This window comes from Carcharodon carcharias, chromosome 16 (assembly GCF_017639515.1).
Source record: "Carcharodon carcharias isolate sCarCar2 chromosome 16, sCarCar2.pri, whole genome shotgun sequence".
NCBI lineage: Eukaryota > Metazoa > Chordata > Chondrichthyes > Lamniformes > Lamnidae > Carcharodon > Carcharodon carcharias.
This window is the reverse complement of record NC_054482.1, coordinates 10758403-10777915: the sequence shown is the minus strand read 5'-3', so window position 1 is coordinate 10777915 and position 19513 is coordinate 10758403. Positions and strand designations below refer to the sequence as shown.

General features: G+C 42.7%; 1 protein-coding gene across 1 annotated transcript; it reads left to right on the top strand.

The window, feature by feature from the left end:
- Nucleotides 1-27: 27 nt before the first annotated feature.
- tceanc2 (transcription elongation factor A (SII) N-terminal and central domain containing 2) lies at nucleotides 28-18320 on the top strand. Its single transcript, XM_041208947.1, has 4 exons — nucleotides 28-167; nucleotides 11545-11686; nucleotides 16353-16546; nucleotides 17977-18320. Exons 1-4 carry the CDS (start codon nucleotides 78-80, stop codon nucleotides 18163-18165), a joined length of 615 nt encoding a protein of 204 aa, XP_041064881.1. The 5' UTR covers nucleotides 28-77; the 3' UTR covers nucleotides 18166-18320.
- Nucleotides 18321-19513: the final 1193 nt, after the last annotated feature.

The following is a 19513-nucleotide window of genomic DNA, read 5'->3' as shown; positions in this document are numbered from 1 at the left end:
GAACACATACGGCTCCCAGAATGCAGTGGGGAGGGAAAGGTGTGAGTCCCCGGATGTGAGGCGCCCGTGATTGGCCGATGGAGCGTTTCTTGGTAAAGGGCAACGCCGGGGCTTCAGCGGTACCGCGACCCAAGGTTTACCGCCAGGTCACTCTCGAGTCTTTAAAGGTACAGTCCCGGTTTCCAGAAGGCCGAGGTTTAACATCTGGCTAAAATAAAAGCAAAAAAAAACTGCGGATGCTGGAAATCCAAAACAAAAACAGCTGGAAAAACTCAGCAGGTCTGACAGCATCTGCGGAGAGGGACACAGTTAATGTTTCCAGTCCCTATGCCTCTTCAACAGAACTAAGTAAAAATAGAAGAGGTGAAATATAAGCTGGTTTAAGGGGGTGGGGTGTGGTGGTGGGACAGGTAGAGCTGTTTAGAGGGCCAGTGATAGGTGGAGATAACCAAAAGATGTCACACAAAAGGACAAAGAGGTGTTGAAGGTGGTGATATTATCTAAGGAATGTGCTAATTAAGGGTAGAAAGCAGGACAAGCAAGGTACAGATAGTGGGGCTTGGCCTAAATGGCCAAGTGGTTATGGTACTGGGCTTGTAACCCTAAGATCAAGAGTTCAAATTTCACAATGGCAAACTATGAAACAATATAACTTCATCTGAAAACAGATGGAAATGTGTTTGTACTCAAAAGAGGTACAGATAGTGGGGGTGGGGTGGGGGTGAAGGGATCGAAATAGGCTAAAAGGTAGAGATAAAACAATGGATGGAAATACATTTAAAAATAATGGAAATAGGTGGGATAGGAAAAATCTATATAAATTATTGGAAAATAAAGGGGGAGATCGGAAAGGGGGTGGGGATGGAGGTGAGAGTTCATGGTCTAAAATTGTTTAACATCTGGCTTTTTTTTTATAAAGAATTCAGAATTGTTTAGGCTGATCGCAGGTTGATCGCTCTATACTTTGTTTTCTTTGTGAGCCTGTTGGTGTGAAGGAGGAAGAGAATTAAACCATTGGTGGCCAGTCAAAAGATTCCGCTCTGAAGAAGGTTCATACGGACTCGGAAAGTTATCTCTGTCTCTCTCCACAGATGCTGTCAGACCTGCTGAGTTTTCCCAGCATTTTCTGTTTTTATAATATATTATTCTAAAAGATTCCTCTGTGTTGGTATGTTTTTGAGGATCAAAGAGAGACGTGTTATTCAAGAGTTAATTTCAGTTGCAGATCAATGTATTTTCTACAGCATGCAAAACATCCTTGCAGGCTACCGCCCCTGTCTCCAATAATAATAAATAAAAACAGAAAATGCTGGAAAAACTCAGCAGGTCTGACAGTGTCTGTGGAGAGAGAGAAACAGAGTAACATTTCAAGTCCATATGATTCTTCTTCAGAGCTAAAGAGTAGAAACGTGATGAAATTTATATTGAAGGAAATTGAAGAGAAGTTTAAAAAATTAAAAAAGAAATGAGAGAGCAGAGGTGCAGGGTAGTGAAGAGGTGAATGATAAAGTGTGACAGGAAGGGGCAGAAAATATAAGCAGAAGAGTACAGCAGAAATTAGAACCAGAATGAGTAATAAACGTAAAAAGTCAAAGCTTAAGGTTCTTTATCTGATTGCATGTAGCATTTGTAACAAGATAGATGAGTTGACAGCACAAATAGAAATAAATGAATATGGTTTGATAGCTAATACAGGTTGCATGGTTGCAGGGTTGCCAAGACTGGGAACTCAGTAATGATGTAGGTGTAGTAGATCATGATGTGGAATCAGTTTGGGTGGAAATAAGGAATAGCAAGGGGAAGAAGTCACGGATGGGAGTGGTCTATCGGCCCTGGAAAAGTTGCCTTATTAGGACAAAGTATAAATTGGAAATAATGGAGGCGTGTAAGAATAGTGTAACAATTGTCATGGATGATTTTAATCTGCATAGTGACTGGACAAATCAGATTGACAGGGTTAGCATAGAAGACAAATTTGTAGAGTTGATCAGGGAGTGTTTCTTAGAGCAATATGCTGCAGAACTTCTATGGGAACAGGCTATTTTAGATCTAGTAATGTTTAATGAGGTGGGATTAATAAGAGATATCATAGTTAAGGATCCTCTAGGTGGTAACGATCAAAACATGGTAGAATTCAGTTTGAGGGTGAGCAACTTGGGTCTCAAAGCAGTATCCTCAACTTTAAATAAGGGCAATTACAGAGGTATGAAGAAAGAGTTGTCTAAAGCGGGCTGGGAAAATAGACTAAGGGGAAAGTCAGTGGTTGAACAGTGACAGACAGTTAAGCAGATATTTCATAACGCTCAGCAAAAATTTATCCCAATCAAAAAGAAGGACTCTATGAGAAGGATGAACCACCCTTGGTTAACAAAGGTGGTCAGGGAGAGTATCCAATCAAAAACTAAGGCATACAAAGTGGCAAAAACTAGTGACAGGCCAGAGGACTGGGAATTTTTTAGGAGCCAGCAGCGGATGACTAAAAAGCTAATAAAGAAGGAGAAAATTGATTATGAAATTAAATTGGAAATAAATATAAAAACAAACAGCAAGAGCTTCTACGGGCATATAAAAAGAGAGAGTGGCTAAAGTGAGCGTGGGACCCTTGAAGGATGCGACTGAAGAAGTGATAACGAGTAACTGGGAAATGGCAGATAATTTAAACCAACACTTTGCATTGGTCCTCATAGTGGAAGACACTATAAAAGTCCCAAAGATATCAGATAAGCAAGGAGCTAATGGGAGGAAAGAGCTTGTAACAGATTCTATCACAAGGGACAAAGTACTTGTCAAAATAATGGGACTAAAGGCAGACAAGCCGCTAGGACCTGATGGCCTGCATCCAAGGGTTTTAAAGGAAGTGGCTACAGAGATAATGGAGGCATTGGTCAAAATATTTCAGAACTCACTGGATTCCGGAAGGGTGCCAGCGGATTGGAAAACCGCTAAAGTGATACCCCTGTTCAAGAAGAGAGGGAGACGAAAAGCAGGAATCTATAGGCCAGTCAGTCTAACATCTGTAGCTGGGAAAATGCTATAGTGCATTAATAAGGAAGAAATAGCAGGACATTTAGAAAAGCTTAACGCAATCAGAGTCAAAATGGTCTTGTGAAAGGGAAATCATATTTGACAAATTTCCTAGAGTTCTTTGAGGATATAACAAGCAGAGTTGATAAATGGGAACCGGTAGATGTAGTGTATTTGGATTTCCAAAAGGCATTCAATAGGGTGCCACATAAAAGGTTATTGCACAAGATAGGAGCTCACGGTATTGGGGGTAATGTATTTGCATGGATTGGTTAGCATACAGAAGATAGAGAGTCGGGATTAATGGGTCTTTTTCAGGTTGGAAAGAAATAACTAGTGGAGTGCCAGATCAGTCCTAGGGCCTTAATTATTTACTATCTATATATTAACGACTCGGAAGAGGGGACAGAGTGTTGATAATACAAAAATAGGTGGGAGGGCATGTTATGAAGAGGACATAAGGATTCTGCAAGCGAATATAGATAGGTTGAGTGAGTGGGCATAAACTTGGCAGATGGAGTTTAATGTAGGAAAGTAAGAGGTCATGCACTTTGATAGGAAAAATCAAAAGGCAAACTATTATTTAAATGGAGAGAGGCTCCTTAAAAAGTGCAGCACAGAGGGATCTGGGTTTTCTTGTGCATGAAACACAAAACGTTAGCACGCACGTAGAGCTAGTAATTAAGAAGGCAAATGGGATTTTGGCCTTCATTGCTAGGGGGTTGGAGTTTAAAAATAGGGAAGCCTTGTTACAACTGTATAGGGTGTTGGTGAGGCGGCACCTGGAGTACTGTGTACAGTTTTGGTCCCCATATTTAAGAAATGATATACTGGCATTGGAGGCAGTTCACAAGAGATTCACTAGGCTGATTCCTGGGATGAAGGGGTTGACTTAGCAAGAATGACTAAACAGGTTAGGCCTTTATTCATTAGAGTTTAGAAGAATGAGGGGTGGCCTTATTGAAACATACAAGATTGTGAGGGGATTTGACAGGGTAGCTGTTGAGAAGATGTTTCCACTTGTGGGGGAATCTCGAACCACGGGACGTATTTACAGAATAAGGGGACACTCATTTAAACCTGAGATGTGAAAGAATTTCTTTTCTCAGAGGGTAGTGAATGTCTGGCATTCTCTACCCCAGAGAGTTGTGGAGGCTAGATCACTGAAAGTATTTAAAGAGGAGATAGATAGATTTTTGAAATATTGGGAAGTAGAGGGCTATGAGGAGCTGACACGAAAGAGGAGTTGAGGCCTGGGGCAGATCAGTCATGATCTTATTGAATGGCGAGGCAGGCTCGAGGGGCTGAATGGCCTACTCCTATTTCTTATGTTCAAATGTATATTGTTTAAAGGGGGGTTGTGCAGATAGAGGTCAGCAATAGGTGGGGGCTAAGGAGAGATTAACAAATATGTCAGGGACAAAAAGACAAAGGGAATGTTGATGATAGTGGTAAGGGCTAAAGAAGGTGCTGATAGCAGCATGAAGGTAAGAAAGCAGAATCTGTTAATAGCAGAATAAGGGTAAGCACTCTGTGAAAGAACAACATGGAACTTGGCCCTTTAGGAAGTGGGTTGGGGAAAAAGGATAGAAAACAGGATAAAACAATGAATAAATTACTAAAAATAAAATTGCATTAATAAAAAATTTTTTTAAAAAGGGGTGAAGATAGAAGAGAGAGTTCGTGGTCTGAAGTTGTTGAACTCAATGTTAAGCCTGGAAGGCTGTAAAGTGCCTAATCGGCAGATGAGGTGCTGTTTCTCCAGCTTACCTTGGGCTTCACTGGAACATTGCAGCAGGCCAAGGACAGACATGTGGGCATGAGAGCAGGGTGGAGTGTTGAAATGGCAAGCGACAGGAAGGTCTGGGTCATTCTTGCAGACAGACCGAAGGTGTTCCGTAAAGCGGTCACCCAGCCTGTGTTTGGTCTCTCTAATGTAGAGGAGACTGCATTGGGAGCAGAGAATGCAATAGACTAAGTTGAAGGAGGTGCAAGTGAAGCACTGCTTCACCTGAAAGGAGTGTTTGGGCCCTTGGACGGTGAGGATGGAGGAGCTAAAGGAGCAGGAGTTTCTCCTTCTGCAATCGCATGGGAAAGAGATGAGGTGTTGGGGGTGATGGAGGAGCGGACCATGGTGTCCCAGAGGGAACGGTCCCTACACAATGCTGACGGGGTGGGGAGGGGGGAGAAGATGTGTTTGGTGGTGGCATCATGCTGGAGTTGGGGGAAATGACGGAGGATGATCCTTTGAATGTGGAGGCTGGTGGGGTGAAAAGTGAGGACAAGGGGACCCTATCATGGTTCTGGGAAGGAAGAGTAGGTGTGAGGGCAGAGGCGTGGGAGATGGGTCAGACATGGTTGAGGACCCTGTCTACCACAGCAGGTGGGAAATCTTGGTTAAGGAAGACATGTCAGAAGCACAGTTTTGGAACATGGGATCATCAGAACAGATGCAATGGAGGCAAAGGAACTGAGAGAATGGAATGGAGTCCTTACAGGGAGTGGAGTGTGAGGAGCTGTAGTCGAGGTAGCTGTGGGAGTCGGTAGGCTTGTAATGAATATTTGTGGACAGCCTATCACCAGGGATGGAGGCAGAGAGGTCAAGGAAGAGAAGGGAAGTGTTGGAGATGGACGATGCGAAGGTGATAGAGGGGTGGAAATTGGAAGCAAAATTAATACACTTTTCCAGGTCCAGACGAGAGCGTGAAGCGACACCGAAACAGTCATCGATGTACCGAACAAAGAGTTGTGGGAGGGGGCCCAAGTAGGACTGGAACAAGGAATGTTCCACGTACCCCATAACAAGACCGGCATAACCGGGGCCCTTGCGGGTACCCTTAGCCGCACCTTTTATTTGGAGGAAGTGAGACAAGTTTAAGGAGAAATTGTTCAGTGAGAGAACAAGTTCAGTCAGACGGAGGAGAGTGGTGGTGGATGGGGATTGTTCGGGCCTATGTTCAAGGAAGAAGCGGAGAGCCCCAAGACCATCCTGGTGGGGGATGAAGGTGTAGAGGGATTGGACGTCCATGATGAAGAGGAGGTGGTTAGGGCCATGGAATTGGAAATTGTTGATATGATGTAGGGCATCAGAGAAATCATAGATGTAGGTGGGAAGAAACTGGACAAGGGGAGAGAGATGAAGTCAAGATAGGAAGAAATGAGTTCCATGGGGCAGGAACAGGCTGGCATGATCAGTCTACCAGGACAGCTCTGTTTGTGGATTTTGGGAAGGAGTTAAAAGCCCGGGGTTGTGAGACTGAAGTTGGAAGCTGTGGAGGACGTGAGGTCAGTGCCAGTTCTGGAAACAATGGCTTGATGTTCAGTGGTGGGGTCATGGTCTAGAGGGAGGTAGGAAGAAGTGTCTGAGAGTTGGTGCTCTCTGCAGGGTAGAGGTCAGTACACCAGACAACAACAACATTAACCTGGTCGGCAGGTTTGATAACAAAGTCAGGATTGGACCGAAGAGAACGGAACGCAGCAAGTTCAGAAGGAGACTGGTTAGAGTGGGTGAGAGGAGCAGAGAAATTGAGATGGCTGATGTCACGCCGACAGTTCTCATTGAAAAGATCCAGGGCTGGTAAGGGGCCAGAGGGAGGGGTCCAGATGGAGGGAGAATACTGGAGGTGGGTGAAAGGCCTTACCACTCCCATTAACACTCCCTTTGTCTTGTATCCATGGCATCTTTGTCAATCTCTCCTTAGCCCCCACCTATCGCCGGCCTTCTATTCGGCTTCACCTTCATCCCCCTTAAACAGCATAAATTTAATCACGTTTGTACTTCTCTTTAGCTCTGAAGAAGAGTCATACGGGCTCGAAACGTAAACTCTGTTTCTCTCTCCACAGATGCTGTCAAACTTGCTGAGTTTTTCCAACATTTTCTGTTTTTATTTCAGATTTCCAGCATCCGCAGTATTTTGTTTTTATCTATGCCCCTATCTCCAACCTCCCTTTCCTCATTAGAGTCCTTAAACGTCTTGTCGCCTCCCAAATCTGTGCCCATCTTTCCTGGAATTCCATGTTTCAATTTGAATCAGATTTCTGCTCCTGTCACAGTACGAAAATGGCTCTTATCAAAGTCACATATTAAATTCCATGTGACTGTGACAAAGGTAAACTATCCCCATCCTTCTGGACCTGTCTGCAGCCTTTGGCACCACACCATCTTCCTCTAATGCCGCTCACTGTCATTCAGCTGGGTTGGACTGCTCTCACCTGATTACATTCTTAACTATCTAATCAGAGCCAGAGAAGGCGGCTCTGATTAGATAGTTAAGGATGTAATCAGGAGGAGGTGATGGCATAGTGGTATCGTTGCTGGATTAGTATTCCAGAGACCTAGGGTAATGCTCTGGCGACCTGGGTTTGAATCCCGCCACGGCAGATGGTGGAGTTTAAATTCAATAAAAAAAGTAAATTGAAATGTCTAATGATGACCATGAAACCATTGCTGTTTGTTGTAGAAACCCACCTGGTTCACTAATGTCCTTGAGGGAAGGAAATCTGCCACCCTTACCTGGTCTGGCCTACATGTGACTCCAGACCCACACCAATGTGGTTGACTTTTAAATGCCCTCTGAACAAGGGCAGTTAGAGATGGGCAATAAATGCTGGCCTCGCCAGCAACCCACACCCCATGAACAAATAAAAATATCCCTGCAATGCCTGATCTTCCTGCTTTGCTGTTCCCGAAAGGCCCCCATCCTTATTTCTCATTTACGTTCTGTCTCTCAGTGGCATCATCTCATAGAGTCATAGAGGTCTACAGCACAGAAAAAGGCCCTTTGGCCCATCAGTCTGCACCGTTCAAACAAGTACCTATCGATTCTAATCCCGTTTTCCAGCACTAGTTCCATAGCCTTGTATGCCATGGTATCGCAAGTGCACATCCAAATACTTCTTAAATGTTATGAGGGTTTCTGCCTCTACCACCCTTTCAGGCAGTGAGTTCCAGATTCCCACCCCCTTTGGGTGAAAAAATTCTTCTTCACATCCCCTCTAAACCTCCTGCCCCTTATCTTAAATCTATGCCCCCTGGTTATTGATCCCTCCACCAAGAGGAAAAGTTCCTTCCTGTCTACCCTATCTATGCCCCTCATAATTTTATACACCTCAATCATGTCCCCCCTCAATTTTCTCTGCTCCAGGGAAAATAACCCCAGTATATCCAATCCTCATAACTAAAACTCTCCAGCCCAGGCAACAGCCTGGTAAATCTCCTCTGCACTCTCTCTAGTGCAATCACATCCTTCCTATAATGTGGATTTCAGAACTGCACGCAATACTCTAGCTGTGGCCTAACCAGCGTTATATACAATTCCAGCATAACCTCCCTGCTCTTATATTCTATGCCTTGGCTAATAAAGGCAAGTATCCCATATGCCTTCTTAACCATCTTATCTACCTGTCCCGGTGCCTTAAGGGACCGGTGGACATGCACACCAAGGTCCCTCTGATCCTCGGTACTTTCCAGGGTCCTACCATTCATTGTGTATTCCCGTGCTTTGTTTGTCCTGCCCAAGTGCATCATCTCACACTTATCTGGATTAAATTCCATTTACCACTGATCAGCCCATCTGACCAACCCATCTATATCCTCCTGTCATCTAAAGCTATCTTCACTGTTTACCACCCCACCAATTTTCGTGTCATCCACGAACTTATTGATCAAGCCTCCTATATTCAAGTCTAAATCGTTTACGTATACCACAAACAGCAAGGGACCCAACACCGATCCCTGTGGAACCCCACAGGACACAGGCATCCAGTCATAAAACAGCTGCCACATGTCTGCAGACGATATGCAGCTATCCTCCCCATCACATCTCCTGACCCCTTCACTGTCTCTAAATTGTCGGACTGTTTGACGTCCAGAGACAAATGAACAACATTCTGGGGGTTACCATTGACCAGCAATTGAACTAGACCAGCCATATAAATACTATGGCTACAGGAGCAGGTCAGAGGCTCGAAATTCTGTGCGAGTAACTCGTCTCCTAACTCCCCAAAGCCCGTCCACCTTCTACAAGGCACAAGGCAGGAGTATGATGAAATACTCTCTGCTTGCCTAGATGAGTGAAGCTCCAACAACACTCAAGATGCTTGACACCATCAGGACAAAGCAGCCCGTTTAATCGGCACCCCCTTTCACAACATTTACTCCCTCCACCACTGATGAACAGTGGCAGCAGTGTGTACCATCTACAAGATGCACTGCAGGAACTCACCAAGGGTCCTTAGAAAGTACCTTCTAAATCTTTGACCTCTACCACCTCGAAGGACAAGAGCAGCAGATGCATGGGAACACCACCTCCTCCAATTTCCCCTCCAAGCCACACACCATCCTGGCTTGCGACTATGTTGCCATTCCTTCACCACCACTGGGTCAAAATCCTGAAACAGTCTTCCTAACAGTATTGTTGATGTACCTACGTCAAATGGCCTGCAGCGGTTCAAGAGGGTGGCTCCCCATCACCTTCTCAAGGGCAATTATGGATGGACAATAAATGCTGGCCTAGTGAGCAATGCCCACATCTCATCAGAGAATTAAAGAAACTAAACATTGGGAAAACTGAAGCTATTATCTTGGTCCCTGCTCCACATTCTGTTCCCTAGCTACTAGCTCCATCTCTCTCTCCCTGGCAACAGTCTGAGGCTGAACCTTGGTGTCATATTTGATCCCAAAATGAGCTTCTGACCGTATGTCTGGGCCATCACTAAGACAGCCAATTTCCACCTCCCTAACATTTCCTAATTCTCCTGCCTAAACTCCTCTGCTAACTGAAATCCTTGCCCATGCCTTTGTTACCTTCAGATGTAGCTATCCCAATGAACTCCTGGCTGGCCTCCCAAATTCTACCCTCCGTAAACTTAAGGTGCAGTGAAGGAGTAGTTGTGAGGAAGGGGCGGGGTGGGTGGAAGGTTGGTCAAGTGGTGGGGGTGTAGTCAGATGGTCAGGCTGCCGGTGGGAGCGGGGTAGTCAGAATGGTGGTTGGGAGGTAGTTGGGGGAATGGGGGGTTAGTCAGAGGAGTATAGTTGGTTGTCCTGTGGGGAGTCGGGGGGCCAAGTAGTAAAGTTACCCAGGAGTTAGACCTGGTTTCAATCCTTCTAACTTTTCCTGGGTAACTATTCTGCTAAGTGAGTCAGATCCATCCAAACCCTCTGACTTTAAATCGGAGCTTCAGAGGGTTCCGGGCACAGGGTAAATGTCCAATGGAAGTTGAAACTTCCACAGCAATTCCCACAGAGCCCTTACATGGGGACATCCAAGGAGTTCCCCAGCGCATCTTCCAGGGTACAACCCTCCGGAGAATGGAAGATCTGAGCCATGATACCTAACTCATTTCCTTGTTACTCTGTATAGCCAGATATATAACTTGTATACGTATGCCATAGTCCAGTAGTTTGAAAACATGGGGAATTATCATGAATGCCGAACTTTATAAAGATGATTGTGTTTTAAAACGTCCCTATATAATATTAACAAAGAGATATAAACAAAGTAAAACTCAGAGTAAGATTGTTCTGAAAGGGGTTCGGTGAATTCCTGACAGAAACCTCAGTTCGAATAAATGCCTATTTGACTTCAGATTGTCATGTTGCCATGGTGATGAGAGTTGAGAAGGGAGAGAAAGTCAAATAGAAACCCGCTGAGGTGTGGAGTGACAGTCTCTAGCACCTGTCACGGAAGCTCACAGAACAAGAACAGGCTGCTGCTGCAAAGCAGGCAGCAGAAAATTGGAACTCCCCCAGGAACAGGTCTTCTCTGTTCTGTAGGAAATGATGGGAAACTGAAGTAAAACTCTCTACGGGGGGAAAAACATTTACCTCAGCGATTTAAACCATTTAAAGGTTTTGGATGTAGGAATTATGGAATTCTGGATTGTCAGGACTGTTGTGATCTGAAGGAGAGGGGGATTCATTGAGGTGACCCTAGCTGGTGATGATCATATCTGGGAAAACTTAGTGGGGGTGAAGCAGTTGGCGACACTAGAAGATTCAACTTGGCATGGCAAGGAGTGATCAAACTTGAGGGAGAGTTGGGACAAGCTTTTGGACTACCCTTTCATCCAAACGTTTGGCTGAAGCACGGCGTAAAATTAAAGAAATCTACATTTTTTTTAAGCTGATGTGCCGTTTGGCTTTTAGTTGATGTTTGAATTATGTTGTTTTTAGTTTCTTACAGTAAAAACTTCTTAAAAGTTAAATCTTGTCTTTTGGTTATTTTCTGTTGGGTCATTTAAGAAATTCACCTATTTTTAAAAGTTTGCAGTCTTTGTGGGGGTCATAACAAATGTACATGTTATTCTGGTACTAGATAATTTATACAATTTTAGATGATCTGCATTTTTGTCAGTGCTCAAATTTCTGCAAGTTTAATCTTTAATGTCCTAGCCTTTATAATGTAAAATACTCCCTTTTTATTCCTCTCCGAAACCTTAAACACCACAGATTCATAGTATGGCTTTGACATTTACAAGTAGTGTTTGAGTCATAACTAATGTCTTTTATTCTCAAAACAGAGGGTTGTGGTGATTGAAGATATTAAGAGATATAAATCTATATTGGAGCTCCCTAATCAAACAAAGGAAAATTTAATAGAAGCATTACTTGAACTAAAGAAGAAAATACCATCACAAGAAGTATTGTGCTCAACTAAAATAGGTAAAGACTGTAATTAGACAATTCTTCCATTCAAGATTGAAACTTTGCTTCTGCTAAAATCTTTTAAAATCGTGACATTGGCTTAAATTCTGTTTTTATAGCTTTCTAATGACCTTACTAAAATTGCACTTCTGTTCCTCATGCCTTTTGAATCCAGTATTTTGAAGTGTGGATCGTCCCACTGAACCAGTAGAGAGATCAAAATTGGATGAGTGGATTTTTAAAAATTCGTTTACGGGATGTGGATGTCACTGGCTGGACCAGCATTTATTGCCCATCCCTAACTGTCCTCAAGGTGGTTGTGAGTGGCCATCTTGAACCGCTTCAGTCCATGTGGTGTAGGTACACCCACAGTGCTGTTAATTCCAGGATTTTTGACCCAGCGACAGTGAAGGAACAGTGATATATTTCCAAGTCAGGATGGTGAGTAGCTTGGAGGAGAACTTCCAGGTGGTGGTGTTCTGCATGTATCTGCTGCCCTTGTCTTTCTAGATGGTAGTGGTCATGGGTTTGGAAGATGCTGAATAAGGAGCCTTGGTGAGTTCCTGCAGTGCATCTTGTAGATGGTACACATGCTGCTACTGTGCGTTGGTGGTGGGGTGAGTGAATGTTTGTGGATAGGGTGCCAATCAAGCAAGCTGCTTTGTCCTGGATGGTTTTGAGTGTTGTTGGAGCTGCACTCATCCAGGCAAGTGAAGAGTATTCCATTACGCTCCTGACTTGTGGGATGTAGATTATGGATAGACTTCGGGGAGTCAGGAGGTGAGTTACTCACTGCAAGATTTCTAGCCTCTGACCTGCTCTTGTAGCCACAGTATTTATATAGCTAGACTGGTTCCATTTCTGGTCAGTGGTAACCCCCAGGATGTTAGTGTGGGATTCAACGATGGTAATGCCATTGAATGTCAAGGGGCGATGGTTAAATTCTCTCTTGTTGGAGATGGTCATTGCCCACCATTTATTTGGCGTGTATGTCACTTGCCGCTTGTCATCTCAAGCCTGGATGTTGTCCAGGTCTTACTGCATTTGAACAGGACTGCTTCAATGCCTGAGGAGTCGCGAATAGTGCTGAACGTTGCACAATCATCAGTGAACATCCCCACTTCTGACCTTATGATGGAGGGAAGGTCGTTGATAAAGCAGCTGAAGATGGTTGGGTTTAGGACGCTACCCTGAGGAACTCCTGCAGTGATGTTCTGGAGCTGAGATGACTGACCTCCAACAACCACAGCCATATTCCTTTGTGCTAGGTACAACCAGCACAGAGTTTCCCCCCGATTCCCATTGACTCCTGTTTTGCTCGGGCTCCTTGATGCCACATTTGGTCAAATGCAGCTTTGATGTTAAAGGCAGTCACTCTCGCCTCACCTCTTAAGCACATCTCTTTTGTCCATGTTTGAACCAAGGCTGTATTAAGGTCAGGAGCTCAGTGGCCCTGGTGGAATGCAAACTGAGTGCCAGTGAGCGGGTTTTTGCTAAGTAAGTGCCGCTTGGTAGCACTGTTGATGACTCCTTCTATCACTTTACTGATGATGGAGAGTATCCTGATGGGGCAGTAATTGGCGGAGTTGGATTTGTCCTTTTTGTGTGCAGGACATACCTGGGCATTTTTTCACATTGCTGGGTAGATGCCAGCATTGTAGCTGTACTGGAACAACTTAGCTAGGGGCGTGGCAAATTCTAGAGCACAAGTCTTCAGTACTATTGCCAGAATATTGTCAGAGCCCATTGCCTTTGCAGTATCCAGTGCCCTCAACCATTTTTGATATCACATGGAGGATATCAAATTGGCTGAAAACTGGCATCTGTGAGCTGGGGACCTCTGGAGGAGGCTGCGATAGATCAGCTACTTGGCATTTCTGGCTGAAGATTGTAGCAAGTGCTTCAGCCTTATCTTTTGCACTGCCAAGCTGGGCTTCCCCATCGTTGAGGATGGGGATATTTGTGGAGCCTCCTCTTCCAGTCTGTTGTTTAATTGTCCAACACCATTCACGGCTGGATGTGGCAGGATGTGGCAGCTTAGATCTTATCCATTGGTTGTGGAATCGCTTATCCCTCTATCACTTGCTGTTTATGCTATTTGGCACACAAGTAGTCTTGTGTTGTAGTTTCACTAAGTTGACACCTCATTTTTAGGTATGCCTGGTGGTGCTCCTGGCATGCCTTCCTGCACTTTTCATTGAACCAGGGTTGATCCCCTGGCTTGTTAGTAATGGTAGAGTGGGGGCTATGCTGAGCCATGAGGTTAAAGATTGTGTTGAGTACAATTCTGCTGCTGCTGATGACCCACACTGCCTCATGGTTGCCCAGTCTTTGAAATCTATCCCATTTAGCATAGTGGTATTGCCACACAACACGATGGAGGGTATCCTCATCGTGAAGACAGGACTTTATCTCCCCAAGGACTGTGAGGTGGTCACTCCTACTAATACTGTCATGGACAGATGCATCTGCAGCAGGCAGGTTGATGAGGATGAAGTCAAGTGTGTTTTTCCCTCTTATTGTTTCCATCACCGCCTGCTGCAGACCCAGTCTAGCAGCTATGTCCTTTAGGACTCGATCAGCTCAGTCAGTAGTGGTGCTCCTTAGCCACTCTTGGTGATGGACATTGAAGTCCCCCACACATTCTGCACCATTGCCACCCTCAATGCTTCCTCCAAGTGGTGTTCAACATGAAGGAGTACTGATTCATCAGCTGAGGGGGGCAGATTTTCTATCACTGCTGACAATGCCATAACTGAGGAAGAATTATAGTTTTGAATACCTCTAATTTTCACTCGCTGTTTTCCCTCACCCTAAGGGAGATATATCCAAGCATTCTGTCTTCAAAAACTACATGTACAAGAGCTCCAGATACAAATACAAACAGAAATTGATATTCTGGTTAGAAGTTATTGATCAGTGAGGCTAAAGACCTTTTAATACTTCAGTTAAAAATGGCACAAAGTAACAAATAAGAAATATCAGTACAAATAGGAATGAGTTGCAAAATTTTTGGATGCTGAAATATAAAAAAAATGCTGGACATACTGGGCAGGGCAGGTCAGGTAGTATCTGTGGAGAGAGAAGCAAAGGTGAAACCCTGCTGTGTGAAAATGTATAAGGTTCAGAGAGAAGCATAAGGGACCTGAGTGTCCAACTTAAGTCTTAAGAAGAACAGGCAAAAGGATGAAAAGTAACAGACAGATCAATGTACTGGTGTGTCCAAGTTTGATGCACAGAATAAGTTCTCAAAATCATTCAGCAATAACATGTGACATGACTGAAAAGGTAATAAATATGTTGTGACCAATGTAGAATAAGATTATTGTGGAGTTCGTTCATAGCTGAATGAAAGAGTAACTGTATTGCATGGTTGGTGGCTGAATTGTGCTCGTCAGCAAGATCCCAAATTTGATCTTTGGTTTTTTGATAAGTTTAATGAATTGAGCCAGGGCAGTATTTGGGTGCTGTATTTGGTGTTGGTGTCTCTTTGCTGGATAGAAGTCCCTGTAATGGAAATGAGTCCTGCTTCAGTTATGAAATTTCATGTTTTCTGCCCTTTCATTTTGTCATGAAAGTATAATGATTTTCATATTTTTCTGGTCTATTGTGAAATAGGTTTATGGGGGTAAGTATAGTTTGGTCTGTCTGTGTGTGCTTTCATTTCATTTGGAGTCAAGGAGACTGCAAGTTTAAATCAAAGGAAGCTAGATGCTTGACATGCTAATGAGTAAACATGGATACTGGCTTAGCATGTAAGGTGTGAAGGGATATTTGGATTTCAAAAGGATTTTAGTCTGTTTATAACTAGCCAGATAAGTAAGGTTTAGGAATGAGTTTATTTTCCCAAATGTTACTGACAATATATAGTGACAACTTTTATGTTATGAGGGAGATACAGTTTCAAAGATGTATGGTTCAATAGAATTTACATATTATAAAGGAGAATGAAAGACTATGTGTCAGGAGAAGGCCATGTAAGATCTAACCAGAGTGTGTGAAATAGCCTTAATGAAGTCTCCAGCATTTGTGCATAAGTCTGCTGTCAACTGAAACTGAAGCTGGAGAAAAGCCATTTGGAATTCCACTGTCCAGGGACTTGCTGGATCTATTTTTGAACTGTTGTCTTAAAGGAAGTGTAACTGGGAATCAGGTTAATTAGGAATTTTAGGAGTTATTGTAGTAGTAATGGTAGTCTTATGTATGTGCTTGACATCCTTTTATTTTGTTAATAAATATTTTAATTTTTTAAGTCCTTTAGAGATTTTATTACTTCTGAGTTGGGTGTACGTATCACATGATAAATACAAATTGCAAAACCATTGTGCTAGCGCAACCAAGTTTCCTTCATGGATTTGGTCCACCTAGCACACATCATCTGCCACATCATAACAATTTAGATTGTAGCAAAGTTAAAGGTCTGATAGTTAAAATTTGAAGCCATGGCTGCTGCTTCTCTAGTTTTCTTCTGTCCTGTAATTGGCAAAACAAAAATACGCTTCTGTCTCAAAGATTCCATATTAATAAAAGTTAAAATGTGATCCTAATGCTATGGAAGCCCCAATAGTTGAGATTGCCTGCAGTGAGCAATAGCTCATTTTTAATTAGAATCAGCCATCCTTCTTCGTAATAGCATCCTGCTTTAACTTGTGATGATTTGAATCTACTTTCATGCATTTCTTAGGGCACACGGTAAACAAGATGCGTAAAAATTCAGATCCCGAGGTGGCCGATCTTGCTCAAGTCATTTACACAACGTGGAAAACCTTCATAAAAGAAAATAGAAATAAACCATCCATTGAGGTGCGATGTGATTCTAAAACAGAGAGTCTTAGGAGTAATGCTCGCAGACTGTTAACTGAAGCCTTGGAACTGAAGGTAATTTTTAAAATCAAACTCTCCACATTAAAAGAGAGTAAAACAGGATTTCTAATAGTATATTGTAAATTGGGGACTTAAATTTTCTCTCTTTGTAAAAAAAAAAAAATCAATTTACTGGAAAAATGTTTTTGCTTATATAAAAGAAATTGCAATATAGAAACCGAATGGTAGGGTCCCACTCCATTCCAGCCCATTCATCAGTTGTGAGAAGTGGAATAGTTCAGTTGTGCAGTGGGGACATGGCCCTGCACCAGTCTGAAGGCTGCTTCACATTAGCCGAAGGGCTTCACAATAGCTTCCTCAATTTAGGGAACAGCAAGGTCCGAGCTTTTTGTTTTTGGGCTCTGGGCAGGCCAGTATTTATTCACCAACCCTAGCTGCCCTGAAGAGATTAAGAGTCAGTTGAGTAATATGGTATTGGTGTCGGCTGTGGCTCAATTGAGGAGAATGGTAGCATATTAGTAATGTTACCAGACTAGTAAGAAAGAAGCCCAGACTAATGCTTCAGAAACATGAGTTCAAATCCCACTACAACAGCTTTTAAATTGGGTTAATGAACTAGTCTGAATAAGTCTGCAATAAAGAAAAAGGCTCAGTAATGATGAAACTACTGGATTCTTTGTGAAAACCCATCTGCTTATCTAATGTTCTTCAGGAAAGGCAATTGGAGATAGACAACAAATGCTGGCCTTGCCCACAACACTTGTAGACCATAAAAGAATTTTTAAAAATCAACATCTCAAAAACAGATCAGGTGATTATCACATTACTGTTTCTGGGAATTTGCCGTGTTCAAATTGGATGCCGTATTTCCTACAACGATGACTACACTTAACGTAAAGCCCTTTGAGGCATCCGGTGGTCATATGTAAATTAAAGTCCTTCTTTTTGGAGTCACATACAGACCAGATTGGGTAAGGACAGCATGTTCCCTTCCCTGGAGAACATTTGTTGAACCAGTTTGGTTTTTACGATAAACCGGAAAATTCCACCATGGTCATTTCCCAGCTTGTAGCATGGGTTTTATGGGTTGGATGAACTGAGGGCAGTCCTTGGGCCAATCAAGTCATATCCTTGCTATTTGCAAAAGACATCCCGGGAGATTCCTTGTAATTGAGATCACTGAAGAAGCTAATAAGGGAGGGAGGAAAACCTTAATTAGAATGAACATGTCTTCCGCATCACTGCTTTTTTTTAAGGCAGGATCACTTTCTACAAGTATAGAATTGCTTTGTTGCATTACTTCTAGTCAGTACCGTGCTGTAGAACCTCATAATAAATTTCACAGCTAGTAATCACTATTTCAGGGTACTTTGTGTGGGTATGTGTAGCTTTAGCATTTAAAGGCATATTATTAGTTTGTCCAGATCTTGCTGTTTTTACCACTTACTGTAAATTTATAAATACATTGTTTAATATTTTTATAGCATGATGACCCTCTGACTGAAAACATAGAGCGAGAGATTTTTCATCACTGTTCTCGTCTGATCAACATCTCCTACCGCCGGACAGTACGAGCACTGGTCTTTACTTTAAAACATAAGCCTGAAGTCCGAGAGCAGGTTAAAAGCTACAGACTCCCAGTGAAACAGCTTATTGAAAACCACAAGAAGTGATTCATTGTGGGTTTTTAAAAGTTATTCATACACATATAAATCATGAACTTCTAGAACTGCTGTGGCCTTTTTTATTTAAACCATAAATTTTATTTTTGGAGGAATATCAGTGAGTCAAATGTGTAAACTCTATGAATAAATTCCTGGTGTTTGTACAGAGGTGCCGGAGAATTCTTTTGTTTTGGTTGTGATTCACTGTCCATAATTGCATGATGACATAAAGTTGACAACGAATTCTTCTGGAGTCTCCTGAGGGAATCGTTTTGGGTGAATGATAATTCGTTGGGCGGAAGAAACTGCTTCATTGTAACTTGAATGTATTTTTCAACAACTTGGTGCATTTGACAACTTGTTCTGTCACATCATTAAGAAGATAAGAATCAGGCTGCTCCTGATGCTGCAGACTTATAATCGTGGTTCCTTAGGCATGCAGATTAGTTAGGTTTAAGTTTTTGATTATTAGATTTGTTGACCTTAGCTGGGATCTCTGGTTAAAGTAGTACAATTGACTATGGAACCCTTGGGTTAAGGAAGGAAAACATTACCCATGATTTCACCCCCTTTTTCTGAACCCCTGGCTGGAAAGTGTATATATATCCAATGCTGAATAAAGACAGGATTGGTCTGAGCTGCAAGTCCCCGACAAATTGGTGTGCAGAAGGCTGACACATCCATTTATTTTTAGGGAAAGCGAGAAGAGGAAAAGGTCATTAGTTCCAAAAAGCTTATCATGTTATCACAGAATTATCCCAACTACCTAATTTACCCTTCAATCCATTTTCTCTGAAATGTAATTGCTTCGTGAACCAATTTATTTTCAGGCAATGCTAGCAGGCTACATTTGCTGTCCATTTCTAGTTGCTCTGAAAGAGTGGGGGTGGCCTTGCTGAACTGCTGGTCCTTGTGATGGTGCTCCCTCAATGGCACTGGGTAGGGAATTCCAGGGTTTTAATCCAGTGCCAAGAGCAATGGTGATTTACATATCCAAATCAGGCTGGTGGGGAACTTGAAGGCAACAGTTATCCAACCTTGCTAGTAAGTATTATATCTTTTGGATGCTAAAGATGCAATAAGACTCACTTTTTGACTTTGTTTAAACTCATTAAAATTTTGATTTTTTTTTATTACAAGTTAACTAGTGATATTTTACAGTGGCTTTATTATTAACTAGGAGACTGCTTGAGACAAATTCTGTTCCAGGATAAACTGGATCAGAAAAGATGAGGAAAGAGGAAACATTAAAGCTCACTGGTTTACCAGAAAATGGTAATCTGATGAAGGATTTGATCTGGGTTTTTTTTGCTCTCTCCTGCTTTGCCACATGTTGAGCACAAGGACACAATTGCTT

What these genes read in the sequence shown, in the direction of transcription:
- tceanc2 (XM_041208947.1), top strand. Translation starts at nt 78, where the DNA reads ATGGAGCGTTTCTTGGTAAAGGGCAACGCCGGGGCTTCAGCGGTACCG. An exon ending in TCACTCTCGAGTCTTTAAAG is followed by an intron (nt 168 to 11,544) that starts GTACAGTCCCGG and finishes TTCTCAAAACAG; the next exon opens with AGGGTTGTGGTGATTGAAGA. An exon ending in CTGAAGCCTTGGAACTGAAG is followed by an intron (nt 16,547 to 17,976) that starts GTAATTTTTAAA and finishes ATATTTTTATAG; the next exon opens with CATGATGACCCTCTGACTGA.